The sequence below is a fragment of the Hyperolius riggenbachi genome, chromosome 1, assembly GCF_040937935.1.
Source record: "Hyperolius riggenbachi isolate aHypRig1 chromosome 1, aHypRig1.pri, whole genome shotgun sequence".
Lineage (NCBI taxonomy): Eukaryota > Metazoa > Chordata > Amphibia > Anura > Hyperoliidae > Hyperolius > Hyperolius riggenbachi.
In genome coordinates, this window is record NC_090646.1 from 523101534 (window position 1) to 523115902 (window position 14369).

Consider the following 14369-nt stretch of genomic DNA (forward strand, 5'->3'; position numbering starts at 1 on the left):
AGAAATAAGGAGATTACTATGGAATTTCTGTAAATACTTCAACAACATAATAATGCCAATGTGTAGAACCTTCTCCAGCCATAAACTGCAAGGCACGTTATCTAGGCTAGATGCAGCACCCTGTCTCTGTAAACAGAGATGGCCAATGGCATGCAAAGAATTTAGACCAGCATGCAAATTTTATGTAAATTCTATGCGGCCTGAAATTAGTCCAATCAAATCCACTTCCTGAAAATTCTGATTGGCCCAATTCCAAGCTGCACACAAATTGCTTAAAAACTGCATGCAAGCTGGAATTACAGTATTACCATCTCAATGACAATCTCCAGTGTTTATAAATAAACTGCTCATGAAACCGCATACAGCCCTTAGGCCCGGTTCACACTTGCGTTTTTGTAAAAAACGGAACGGATGTCCGGACCGGATCCGTACGGTTCCTATCCGGATCCGTTCCGGATCCGGTCCGTTTGCATCCGTTTTCCGTGCGGTATGAACACGGTTGCGGTCCGGATCCGTTTTCTTAAAGAGATAACAACCTGTCCCACAGGGCTGGTATCTGCTGCACCTGTAGGATGAGGTCTTCTGCTGTGTAGGGCCTCACCTCCTCGTTATCAGACATATCAGACATGTTGCTGCCAAAGAGCTCCAGCATGAAATCGCTGCTGCTCCACTCTGAACGCTGGACCCATGTGGTCCCCATCCAAAATGGCCGCTATACCATAGAAAAAGCATAGGAAGTGGGGTAGAACGTCCGTTTTTTATAGCCAGTGTGTTGTGCGCTCTCCGTTTCTCATTGGTTTGTATTGGACGGATGCAACAGTCAGGCTCCGCTCCGGATACGTCTGCCGGAGGAGCCGGACCAAAAAATAGCGCATGTTGGATCTTACGCCGGAGTCCGGATCCGGTCCGCATGGTACGGACGCATAGACTTTCATTGCTATGCCGTCCGTTCCGCATGCGGTCCGGCTCCGGTACGGCGATTCCGGACGGCGAACGCCAATGTGAACCGGGCCTTAGATGCACAACGCAGCCACTTTAGTAATATCCTAAGTAATTCACAAGTGGGAAAGGAGGGGAGGATGTTGGGTGGACATTTCCAACCTAACAATAACCAGTATAAACTTAGGGATAATATTTAATGCTTTATGAAGTTATGTAAGTTATTTAAGACATGAAGCTAGAAATATGTTATATGACATTAAATGCTATCAGATTATTTTACCTCACTTTTCCACTGTTTTTTATTTAATTGATACCTGCTACCTGGCAGAAACATTAAGGTGAGATTTACCATTCCTAATCCAAAGTACCACCAATAGTTCATGCATCAATGATATCCAGACAGGCAGCAAAGTGTATTGCTTGGACACCAATTACTCTGAGCACATGAGGCTACCAGCAAAATGTGCTGATGGTACAGCCTCAGTGCATATTTACACAGTACACATTTTTAAAGAATGATGAATTGAGAGGAATATGAAGAAGTTATTGCTGATTATCTCCTGAAAATGCTGCTCAAGTAACTTGGCTGCTGTGCTACTCTTCTGCCCTTTATAGTTTCTAAATCACACACTCAGACTGAGTAGGTAGATAAGGAGTTCTGACTGCATCACCACTGTAACAGCTGTGTGACAAGCTGCTAAATCCAAAAGATCAGCATTCCAAGTAGGTATGAGCAAAATCATTGCTGGCCGGTTCGCAAGCTTTTCACTGAACTTCCGATAAGATTGCGAAAATCTCAGGAAATGCACTTTTTCTCAAAACACATTTTAATGTTGTCAAACCCTGGAAATCACGCACAAGCATACTGACACCATAAAAACAGCAAAACATGCCTAGGCAAGGACAAATACAAAGGCATTTAATAGTGTAAAATGAGCATTCGGATTAAGCATAACCGTATAAAAAAGCCTTATATCATCAGACAGGCACAGTTATGGAACAGTTTTTTCATACCGCTATACGCACAATCAGAAGCCCAGGAACAGGAAAGTCCTCAGCATAAAACAAAGATAGTGAAGCAGTAGTTGCCATCATAAAGCTAAAATGAACTCTAAGGGTTGCCACTAACAATCCAATCTTTTTCATCCAATCTTACCAAATCTATGTAGTATAAAGGTAAACTGAGTGAATGTACTGAATGGATAATTTAAGCAGTTACCTTATATTACATAGAAATGGTAAGATTGGATGAAAAAGATTGGATAGTCCGTGGCCAGCTTAAGGAATTAAGAACAGTAGGGGACAAGTATGTAGTTTAGCCTATGCAATAGTTTAATAATAATTTAACAGTTACATTTTTACATAAATCCAGCCATAGATGGTGTTTTTTAATGTATCGTACAATATCTAGAACAGGCTTTCTCAATCAGGGTTCCCTGGAATCCCAGGGTTCCCAGAGTACTCTGCAGGGGATCCTTGGAATTTTCTCCCATCATGGGAAGGGGGGGGGGGGGGGGCAGTATGATAGACAACACTATATAATAGAGGGTACTGTAAAAAGAATAATAATGGAGCACATGAATAAGAGTAGGGAGACAGCATAATGAGAAGCACTATAATAGGGGTAGTATAGTAAGGAGTGCCGTTACAGGGGAGCACTATGATTTGTGGGAACTATAAGAAAAAACACAAACTGGTGCTACTAAAGTAGGGATCAGTGTAAAACGAAACATGGAATTGGGGCATAACAACAAGGCTGTCACAGTAGGCACACACCCACTTTTAAAGACCATAACTCATGCAACTATAAATTCAGGGGTTCCTTGAGATCCCCAAAATATTTGCAGGGTTCCTCCAGGGTAAAAAGGTTGAGAAAGGCTGATCTAGAATGTAAAGAAGGCATATCTACATTTGATGTTTGAGTAAACAGAACCTAAAATGAGAGGGATATGGATGTTTCCTTTTAAACAATGCCAGTTGCTTGACAGTCCTGCTGATCTCTTCGGCTGCAGTAACGGCTGAATTACACACCTGAAACAAGCATGCAGCTAATCCAGTCTGACTTCAGCACCTGATCTGCATGCTTGTTGAGGGGCTGCGGCTAAAAGTATTAGAGACACAGGATCAGCAGGAGAGTCAGGCAACTGGTATTATTTTAAAAGGAAAAATTCATATCCTTCTCAGTTTAGGTTCCCTTTAATCAGTAACCGTGTGCTTACCCACCCATAACAAAACCTGCAGTAATCTTTTGGAAATAAAAACGTAGGCTTTGAGAAATTGAGCAGTATGAATGATGACTTCTTACCTTGTTCTGATCTCTGCAAGGAGTCGGACCACAGCCATGACTGGAGTTGAGGCGTCTCCTGTTGCAGGAAGTGAGGTATGAATAGACAGGCATCCCTCCTGAGGGAGTAACATGGACTGGACTGCCTGCACTACCTTCTCAGTAATGGACAGTTTATGGAGAGGCAATGCCTGATGGGGGTGAATGTTGGTGCGGCAAAAATCAAGCAGTTAGTTTTTAGGAAATGAGGGGTGTCATTAACTGGAGCTTAAAATTTACTGTTTAACTCTCCACCATAACAGGACGATTACAAGAAGATAATCAATAAAAAGGTGTACTGTCCTCTCCTGTCCTGCCAGACTAATCTGGAGTATTCCCAGGTTAAGCAGGAGCCACAGTGGACCACCATTTTATGGGAAAATGAGATACCTACAACTGTCTGAATAATAATGCTGCACTGGTAGCCGCTAACAGTCCGAGCTCCTCATTCCTTAAAGCAGACCTGGACCCAAAACAAACTCCTTCACACATACATACATTTGCTAATGGGATCCCCAGGCTAGGTAGCGCACAGGCACTCTGGGACTGTAATAAGATTAGTCTGCAAAAAGGCATGGCGGCACTGCCCACATCCACCTATTGTAACAAATCTGCACCTCGGGCAGACAAAGTAACTGACCAGTACATGGGATGGAAATCTGAGGATGCACATTATAACCAATCATCAAATGCCAATATGTGGCCATGTTCAGAGTGTGAAGACTTCAATATCGCCTTCTGAAGAAATTCTTTTACTACCGATGAGTAAGAATGTTTACAAAAAGTTCAGGTCTGCTTTAATGAAAAGGGACAGTCAGCCCAACAGTACATGGAAAAACAACAATGGGCAATAGAAGCACAGGCATGCTTTATTCAGTCAGATTAGTTAGGCATCTTATTTTTGTTTGTCCCCCAACAATGACTACAATTACCACTGTTCACTCTATAAAATAATTTAATGCTGGGAATACACGTTTCGTTTTTGCCTTCGTTTTAGCCTTCGATTCGTTCGGTAAACGAATCGAGTGTTGAAAACGTATGTGAAAATAGTCATAATCTCATTATAGTTTCGATTAATAGACCCCAAAAACGAACGACTAGTGATCGAACATGTTTGATATTATCTCTCTTTATCCATCTAATCGAGCCATTGGTAGGCTTGATGGCTGTTCAGATCGATTATATATTCGTTTATGTTAGTCCGTCCCTGTAAAAAGGGATTTTCGTTTCGTTTCTTTGCAGCCTTCGATCATTGGAAAAACGAAACCATCATTGGAAAAAAAAAACCGAAACCGTGGGTGGTGATATTAACCGTATGACCGATTATTTCGGGATCGAGAAGGACAAAAGGCACAATCGAAACGAAGGTTTAAACGAAGGCAAAAACGAAACGTGTATTCCCAGCATTAGACATACAAAAATTCTGACTTTCAAAAGGTCCTATAAGTAGGTAATAATTGACTATGCCTAGTTTAAACAAGAATATACAATAATCAAAACACCAAAAGGCTGTAAGCAAAAACAAAGAATAAGCCACAACACCATCTGTAAGTTCTATAAAGCTATAATGCATGCAATATGCATTTACAGAACACACATTAAAGCAGTTGTACTACTAGATAATGTAGGCAGGAATCCGTACAGTATATGGGCTGTTGGGCAATGTTTACCAGCCACAGGGAATAGGCTTTCCCTCGGAGGAAAATGTTAAGTGTGCCTTGTAATGTGACCTGTGTGCAGCCCCCCCCCCCCCCCCAAAAGACAAAAAGTTAGAAAGAATACAGAAATTTAGACTTAACAGAGCAGTTGGGGAATGTAAGTTGGCATTAATACGTAATGGATTGGTATGTTGACGTTTATCCAAGAAGTAGCAGCCATTCAGTGAACTGCAGCACTATCTAGACAAAATAATGTTCTGATATCGGTAAGGCATAGTCTGGGACAGTGTTGTGGCTCCTTATAGAGTTTAAATAGCAAAATATAATAATGCCCAAAATTAAATTTAAAGCGCATACTATAACACTGCCCTGAAGTTACTATACTGCCACACTAACTCTGTTCCCAGACTTTCAACCAAGTGACAATTACCTCTGTGATGGCATAAAATAGCCCCCCCCCCCCCCCCCCCTTTAGGTCACTGATTCCCAGACATAAATGCCATATAATCAGCCATCAAGGAGTGTGTCCAGACATCCTCACAGATTGATTTCATCAGGCAATATGGATGTTGCAGTAATGATGCATTCACCCCCAAGCAGAGTATGTGAAGGCTGAAGTGTAACTTGGCTGCTCTTAGAATCAATGGTCGTGTTATTAAATTAAGTCTAATTACTTTAATTCTGTACAACCAAAGTGGTCCTATACGACCATCAGAGTGGTGCTAAAAATTAGTCAGTTTAAAAAAACATGGAATGGAGTTATAACCTCACCATTAGAATTTCTTTTCCTTTATTTGTCTTGCCAGCAACATATGAAACCTTTTTTTTTTTGGTCAGGTTTTTATGGATGTCACGGCTTTGCCTGGACAGCATTAAGGCAAAGGACCTTACTCAGTTGACAGCAACAGATTTCATTTATACAATGCCTGTCTATCTGCAGTGCTATGGTTTCTGGGAAATGTAGTTTCTAGTAACTGATTTAAAATATGACATTCGGCAAAAGTGCTGCAGTCCACCTTTGTGAACATGTTGGCCACTAATATAAATTATACTTATTGTAGCTTAAGAATAAGAAGACAATCACTTTAGGATGTGATGCTGCTGCAACTTGCAGTGCTCCAGGCTATGGAATGTCTTGTGGGAAGGGAGGCATAGCCAAGCTGATACTCTCTGCCCGCCCCCAAATGGGATATGGGAGGTGATCTTATCTAAAATGACAAATGTAAAAGGGAAGGAGCCTAGAGTTTAATAAAACGTTTGCCTGGAGATACCATCAACTATGAGGTTGGAATGATGGATTACTTTGAATTAGTTAATAAATGGCTTTAATAAATAGATTTAAGTGTTGCTGACCTTAAAGCCTCATTATTGTAAAACATACATCCGATCAAATGCAAAGATACTGTAATACAGAGGACATGTACTGCCCCAATGTGCACACTATCAATGAAGGAAATCCTTACCTCAGAGCGGGGAACACAGAGCCTAAACAATGGAATTGCCAGTGTGTCGGACGCTTTGGAGGATTTCCTAAAATCTAAGGATGGAAAATTCACAGTTGCAATACCTTCCTGTTCATTTATGGATGCAACCACTCCAATACTCCCAGATATCCCTTTACCAAGCACCTACAAATACAAATAGGATAACCCATTATACTGGAAAAGCAACACAAACTGCAATCATTTATGTTAAAGTGAGAGGGATATGGAGGCCGCCATGTTCATTTCCTCTCAAACAATACCAGTTACCTGAGAAGACAAAAGCAGGGACACCGAGAGCCCAAATATGGTGTAGGATGTATTGGTATTGGGAGAAAGTGTAGAGTAAGTAGAGTAATACTCACAAACCAGGGTTACTGCTTAGGCAACCACTGTAAAGGCAGGTGGGGAGAACAAGCCTGTCCCCACTCAGGATTAAGAAGTCACTCTCCGTTGATGGGAAGAAATGTGAAGAATTTCTGCCCTTCCACCAAGGGTGGGCGAATACAATATCTGAGTAAACAGGGGTGCCAGAAGGACAAATAAATATAAAAATTCTTAAAACATGGAAGTGGCGGGGGTGGGCCCATTGCAACTAATGTGGAATGTATAAATAAATCTTGTGTTATACCTTAACACGATCCTATTGTCATCCTTTGGAGTGGAAAAGGCCCAATCCCACGCCCCCCCTCTTCCATGTTTTAGGAATTGTATATTTTTTTTTAATCCTTTTGGCGCCTTTGTTTACTCCTATATAATACCAGTTACCTGGCAGTCCTGCTCATCGGCTGCCTCTAATACATTTAGCCATAGTCCCTGAACAAGATTAGCCCCATGCTGGTTTTAGGTGTGCAATTACGACAATACTGCAGCCAAAGAGTACAGCAGGACTGCCAGGAAGCTGGTATTGTTTAAAAGGAAATAAATATGGAAGCCTCCATATCACTCACTTCAGGTCCCTTTAATGCTTCTGAACAGCTATCAGCTTTCTGCAGTCACGTGACAAGTGGTGCAGAGAGAGAAGAGATTAACTTAACAGATGCAAGTTAAATTGCACTGAAAGAATACCTTGCGTAACAGATAAAAGCAAACAGCCTTAACTTTCTGGATGACCCTCATAGATTTATATCTTCTGGGGGTTTAATAAAGCATTTAAAATAAAACAGAATATAAACAGTCTATAGAATGTAGATTGTTACCTGGACCTCAGAACCTATTTTAATGGCCTCCTTGAATCCTCCAAGAGCACAGAGTGCAGCTACAGCTTGCCTCGCTATACCTTGCAGCTTGGCCAACTTTCTGCCACTCCCACTACCATTTTCTAGGATGCTCTCTGCATACTTCCCCAGCTGAGGAATATGCATTAAGGCACGGGACAGAACCTGCATAGACACAAATTACCGACATGTGATTAGATATGTGCATATACATACATTTAGAGTTACATTCTTTCCTTTTTTGTAACAGCAAGTAGAGTTAGTACAAATCCCTTATTTACACCTGTGCTGCTCAGTTGTTTACCATTTCAGAATGATATACTAACAGACAATATGATCGGTTACCTTTTCTGCAGTAGTTGTCCAAATCTGCGCTGCATTAGACTCTGGGGCCATAAGCAAACTATGGAGTAAAGCTATCACTTCTGCAGCCATACTGTTAGCAACATGTCCACTAATGAAAGGACGAACAGGATCAGTTCTAAAAATAAGAAAAGGCATTCAAATCTTTATCAACTGAAGAATGTTATACGTTTGTGTTATAGTTATTAACATGTGTCTCTTATGAGGCTTCAAATTTGAAAGTTAACAAAACCAAACAAAAAAAATAGATAAAATAACACTTCAAATCTTCCAGTGTCTAGCAGTATAAATATGTTCACACACATAGGTGTATAGTTACGTCCCAGTCCTGTCAGTTTTCTATGGCTGGGTTAACACACAAAAATGTGTACAGTTACGTTCCAGTCCTGTCAGTTTTGTATCATTTTTCTATGTTTAGGTTCACACTCATTTCTGTCAGGTAAAACTGATAGAAAACTGACAGGACTGGAACGGAACTGTGCAGATTTGTGTGTCAACTTAGCCTTACAGTTGGATCTGAGGTATGGACACAAACAAATATTTAGCTTAGCACAGGGGTAGGGAACCTATGGCTCGGGAGCCAGATGTGGCTCTTTTGATGGCTACATATGACAGGCAGCCTATTGGGCCAAAGTGTGGGGATCTTGTCCTACAAAGTGAATTAACTCCTAAGTCAGCTAGATAATTGTACAAGCTGTTAGTTGGTATTTCTCCTGTCTGGCTCTTAGGAAAATTGCTGATGTTGCTGAAACCCAAGAGAAGCTGAAGACTCGTCTGACACTTCCGCTGCCCGGCAGATGAACTGCATACACATCACCATGGCAATAGGGATGTGAGCCCTACTGTCCCAGTTTGAAACATATTGTATGGCTCTCACGGAATTACATTTTAAAATACCGTATGTGGCGTTTATGGCTCTCTCAGCCAAAAAGGTTCCTGACCCCTGGCTTAGCAGAAGGGAATGGTGAAGAGCCTTAACCACTTCGCATCCAGACATTGTTTCCCCACTTATGGACCAGAGCAGTTTTGACAGTTTAGCTACGTTCTTATTTAATCAGAAATAACTTGATCCCTTGTTATAACACAGAGATGAAATATATATTGTTTTTTTCAAGACAAACTAGGCTTTCATTGTATGCCATTTTTCCCCTCGAACAATTGTTTTCTATAAATTTTAATGGGAAAACAAGGAAAAAAATAAGAAAAAAAAATTATTTCTCAGTTTTACCAATTCCAGTTTAAAAATAAAAAGTGCTACTGTAGATAAAAAAAAAAAACAACAACATTTTGTTTGGCTATTCTTACAGCTTATCACAAAACTTAGATTATGTTCTTGTCACAATTTATGGTAAATAAGATATTGATTCTGAAATAATGGTACAGAGTGTAATTTTCACTATGAACTGAGAAAATAAAAGTATTTTTAATTGCAAAAAATCAATCTCATTAGCTCAGGAAACATATTCCCGTTCACCAATTAGTGCTGCATCAGAAAGTGCCAGAAATGTGCACAGGAGCAAGCCCAATCCTGCACAGCACTGCTTCCGCTACAAGACTTATATCTACTGACTCATGGCTTAGATGAAGTCACAGAGGACATAGATATACTGTAGTGGTGGATAAAGTGGTTAAAAGAGGACCACACATTGCAGTTATCTTGGAGAGAACAAACAAAGTAAAATGATTTTGGATTACGGCTGATTTTCAAAAAAATAAAAGTACACAAGCTTTGTACCTGGCAAGCTCTGAATTCCTCTCTCTACAGATGGAAGTCTGGGCAGTTTTCTTTTTGTCCCCAGTAGACAAGCCACTGGCAGTTTCAGGGCTCACTGTCTCCACTGGTGGTCCAACACTGACAATTAAACCAGACTGGGCCCATTTGGTCGCTTTACGTAAGGCAGCAGCAGATTCCTCAGTGATCACTTCACAGCAGCCACTCTAGTCGATGGACAAAAGCAAAAAATGTATGTAAGAAAATGAATTCTCAACAACACCTACTATATGAAGCTTGCAGGTGTACAGAGGCGCCGAGAGGATAAAAAAGGCTAAAACGTTTAAAATGTTTAGGTTGCGGCGGTGGACCGACTAACCACAAACTGACAACAAGGCTGTTGTTTTTTCAAAAATAAATATACATAATTTATTCAATTGCTCCCAATAAAGTCGCAACGCGTTTCACGGGCAAAGAGACCCGCTTCTTCAGGCAATAAAGACAGGAGCAACAACACAGCGTCTGGTCTGGTTGATGCTTGGCACCTCTGTGTTACTATATGAAGGTCATTCAGGTAACTTTTCTAAACGTTTATTAAGGCTCATTAGTTATACAACCACATTGTGTTGATCATTTATTACATATGTAACCCTGTGAAAAGCCGATCCTCTCCCATAAGAATGATCGTTCCTGCAGTGCTAAGGTGCAATTCTTTATTCCAATGGCCTGACCTGCTTATGTCCATCTTGTACAGTATATGCTGCTTGTTGGTAGGTAGAGTCAGGAATATTGCTGCAAGACTCTTCCCGGACAGCCTTGCGGCAATATTCCTGCAGGTACTGTTTTCACACCAAGTTTTTTTTAAAGAGAATTGTTTTTGAAAATGTCAAACAATAATACAAATAAACAATATCCCCCCCCTCAATCCCAACCACCCACCCCTACGACCCAAGGACCTTGCAGGTTAACTATCATATGTTGAATATAGGTAGATCAGTATTTCATACAGAATGTCCTGAAACCATACAACATAAGCATAAGGAAACCGTTTACATTAACCCTCAGATGGAGAGTGAGAATATTAACATACAAACAGATAAATATCTGACACACTCACATTAATGTCCAAATTAGGATTAACTGTTCCATTATCTTCTACTCAAGCCCCCCAACACTTTATCAAACTTGGCCAGGTGACCCCGGATCTGATTTGTCAGCTTGTACAAAGTAATATTACTGTAAACTGGAGTGCCCCACCATACACAATGCAAAAAAAAAAAATCAGCGCTCGGGCATCTGCAGTTGTAACACCCCGCTTAAAATTTGACTCAGTTTTTGGACAATCAGATAGGGGAATAGTAGGATTGATGAAACCACTTAACCTGTATTAATTTGTCTCTAGCACTGATAACCATTGTCATAAAATGACTCAAATTCCAACCACTCTGAACTATCAAATCCAAATGGGTCCACCTACCATTTTGCTTTAGCTTTATCATATCTATCAAAGCCCACCTGTTTCTGTAGTATAGCATAGCAACGAGAGACTTAGTTTTATCCCGGTTGAGGATCAGTGATTCAAGCTCGGAGGGCTTAACTCTGACACCCGAAACTTCACAACTGGACTCTGACAGCATACGCACTTGAGAATAATGAAACAGAGATCGGCGTGGAAGTCTACATTCCAATCTCAAATGCCCAAATGACAACGTTCCAATCCAATGAAAGATGATTAACATATTTGATCCGTGCAGAAACCAAAAATGATAATCCTCCATTTGTAAAAGCTCTGGAAAACGGGTTGAACCACAAAGGCACGGTATGTAAAATAACACCGGCAGGCTGTGGGAATAAATTAGATGTCTGTGCATAGATTCTTGCAGAGGCATTAAGTATAGATGACCCTTCCCTGCGAGTGGCCAAACCCACGATATATTAGGTTGCTTAAATCTTCATATGAGGCAGCAATGTCAGCCTCCAGGTTCAGTGACACATCAGACCTCTCTGCACTCATCCATCTGTGCACGTAGGTGAGCTGAGCTGCGACAAAGTGTAAGTAAAAATCTGGGAGCGCTAGACCCCCATACATCGCAGGGAGCAGGGCCGGCCTTAGGTTTCACAGTGCCCTGAGCGAAACCTGATTTTTGTGCCCCCCTTCATCCTCTTCGCGCATGCGTGTGCACACACACACACACACACACACACACACACACACACACACACACACACACACACACACACACACACACACCACCTTTTTTCTTGAGATATCTCCTAGGACAGTGGTTCCCAACCTTTTTGACATCGTGACATCACGCCAAATGCTCAGTTCTCCGTTATAGCCGCAGTGTGATCCCTCCCCCCCCAAAAAAACGACCTCAGACTCAGTATAGGTAGGTAGCCAGTTATAGGTGCCCCAGTATAGGATCTCATGTGTAGGTGCCCTCAATATAGGTTGCCAAGCATAGGTGCCCCCAGTATAGGAAGTCAGTTGAAGGTCTCCATCGCCCCCATAGGTAGCCAGGCATAGGTGCCTCCAGTATAGGTAGCCAGGTGTTGGTGCCCTCAGTATAGGTAACCAGCTATAGGCGCCCCCTTAGAAGCCAGCGCCCTGAGCGACCGCTCCGGTCGCTCAGGTCAAAGGCCGGCTATGGCAGGGAGCCTAAGTGTACTCAGTCAATCCAGGGGCTGATCCCCCCCCAGATAAAGCCCGACAGCATAGAATAGATTCTTAGTGATCTGGACGGGGGACATCTGTGAAATATAAAAAAGTTTGGGGGCAAAAACCCTTTTAATGGCCGTGACTCTACCCACCACATTGAGAGGCAACTTTCCCCAAACCTGAAGCAGAGTCTCAAGAGTCCCAACCAAGAGTGTAAGGTTGTCTGCCATATAACCACCCACATCCCTAGATACTTCAACTCCCACGTATCAATAGTGTCCGCCACCTCCAAACGCGAGGAGGGGTGAATCAACTGATGGGCATTGCTATCCAGAGGGAACAACACAGACGTTGCCCAGTTCATCTTCAGCCGAGACCTCACCAAAGGCCTCAAATACAAAACACCTCAACCAGAGAGGGCCCCGGGTTGCATGCAAATTTAATGCCAATCATGTGCATCTTTTGACTGCCACAATTTCAAGCTGCATACAATTTTCATGCAAGCTTATTCCAGTAGAATCCCTTTACGGTAAACTCCAAGGGACCTGGTCAAGTATTTTACTATAACAGAAATTTACTATATCACAATGGGTCAACATTGTATTTTCATACAGATGCAGCAAGCAACAGTTATCCAAGAAACCAACGTAATGATATTGAAGGGATATTTCACCTTTAAATCACCAGGCACCACCATAAGTTTAGTGTATAATACCTCTTCTACCACCTGCCAGCAATATGCTGCACCCAGCCAGCTCCAAGGCTGGCCAATACTGTGGTCGTGTATCTTTCATCTGCAGGCTGGGAAAAGCACGCATCAGTACTACTATCCCAGGGGCTGGATCTATGAACATAGACATTTGTGTATAAATCCAGATCCTGTGAGCACTGTATAAGGTCAAGCTGTACTTTTCACAAGGACTCCAATCCCTAAAACAGATAAATATCCACATATATGTCCAGTCTGGGAGCCCTTAATACACCGTATATTTCTTTTGGGCAGTGGAAAGATATTGAAGCCATGGTAGAAAACACAGCTCTCAGCAAGTGACATGTCCCATGTACCACAAGACCAGGCACAAATGCCCATGGTCTTACAAGCTGGCTAGTATCAAAACTGATATGAAACATCACATATGGCATTTTACTCTCTTAAAGTATCTGATTTTGTACCGGAGATTTGGCTCGGGTACACTTTAAAGTTAAAGTATGTTACGGCCAGAACCCAAAAAAAAACTTTGGGATCTGGACGGCCAATAACAAAACTGGCCAGCTATTGGTGCCCTCAGTATAGATTAGCCAGGTGGGTGCCTCCAGTACTGGTAGCCAGTACAGTTGCCCCCAGGATAGGTTAGCAAGGTAGGTGCCTCCAAGTATTGGTAGCCAATATAGTTGTCCCAGTATAGATAGGTATAGTTGCCCCCAGTGTAGGTAGCTAGTATAGTTCCCCAGTATAGGTGTCTCCAGTGTAGGTAGCAGGTATAGTTGCCCCCAGTATAGGTATAGGTGCCTCCAGTGTACGTAGCTAGTATAGTTCCCCCAGTATAGGTGTCTCCAGTATAGGTAGCTAGTATAGTTACCCCCAGTATAGATGCTTTCAGTGTAGGTAGCTAGTATAGTTCCCCCAGTATAGGTATCTCCAAGTGTAGGTAGCTAGTATAGATCCCCCAGTAGAGGTATAGGTGCCTCCAGTGTAGGTAGCTAGTATAGTTACCCCCAGTATAGGTGTCTCCAGTATAGGTAGCTAGTATAGTTACCCCCAGTATAGATGCTTCCAGTGTAGGTAGCTAGTATAGTTCCCCCAGTATAGGTATCTCCAAGTGTAGGTAGCTAGTATAGTTCCCCCAGTAGAGGTATAGGTGCCTCTAGTGTAGGTAGTTATTATAGTTCATCCAGTATAGGTATAGGTGCCTCCAGTACAGTGGCGGGAGAGAGCGGACAGAACCTTTTCACCTTCCTTCTTCAGCTAGCCACACACTGCATCTATCTTGCTTCTCTCAGGCGTCATCACT

At 42.0% G+C, this 14369-nt stretch overlaps 1 protein-coding gene across 2 annotated transcripts in view; it reads right to left on the bottom strand.

Annotated features, from left to right (window-relative positions):
* The window catches only part of HECTD4 (HECT domain E3 ubiquitin protein ligase 4), a 218182-nt gene that overhangs the window by 49708 nt on the left and 154105 nt on the right, over nucleotides 1–14369 (bottom strand). For both annotated transcript variants that reach the window (XM_068245864.1, XM_068245855.1), the window contains exons 39-43: nucleotides 9720–9922; nucleotides 7967–8102; nucleotides 7604–7786; nucleotides 6387–6551; nucleotides 3248–3417 (exon numbers count right to left, since the gene is read on the bottom strand). In XM_068245864.1, coding sequence (XP_068101965.1) covers nucleotides 3248–3417; nucleotides 6387–6551; nucleotides 7604–7786; nucleotides 7967–8102; nucleotides 9720–9922 — 857 coding nt within the window. The remainder of the gene's footprint in view (nucleotides 1–3247; nucleotides 3418–6386; nucleotides 6552–7603; nucleotides 7787–7966; nucleotides 8103–9719; nucleotides 9923–14369) is intronic.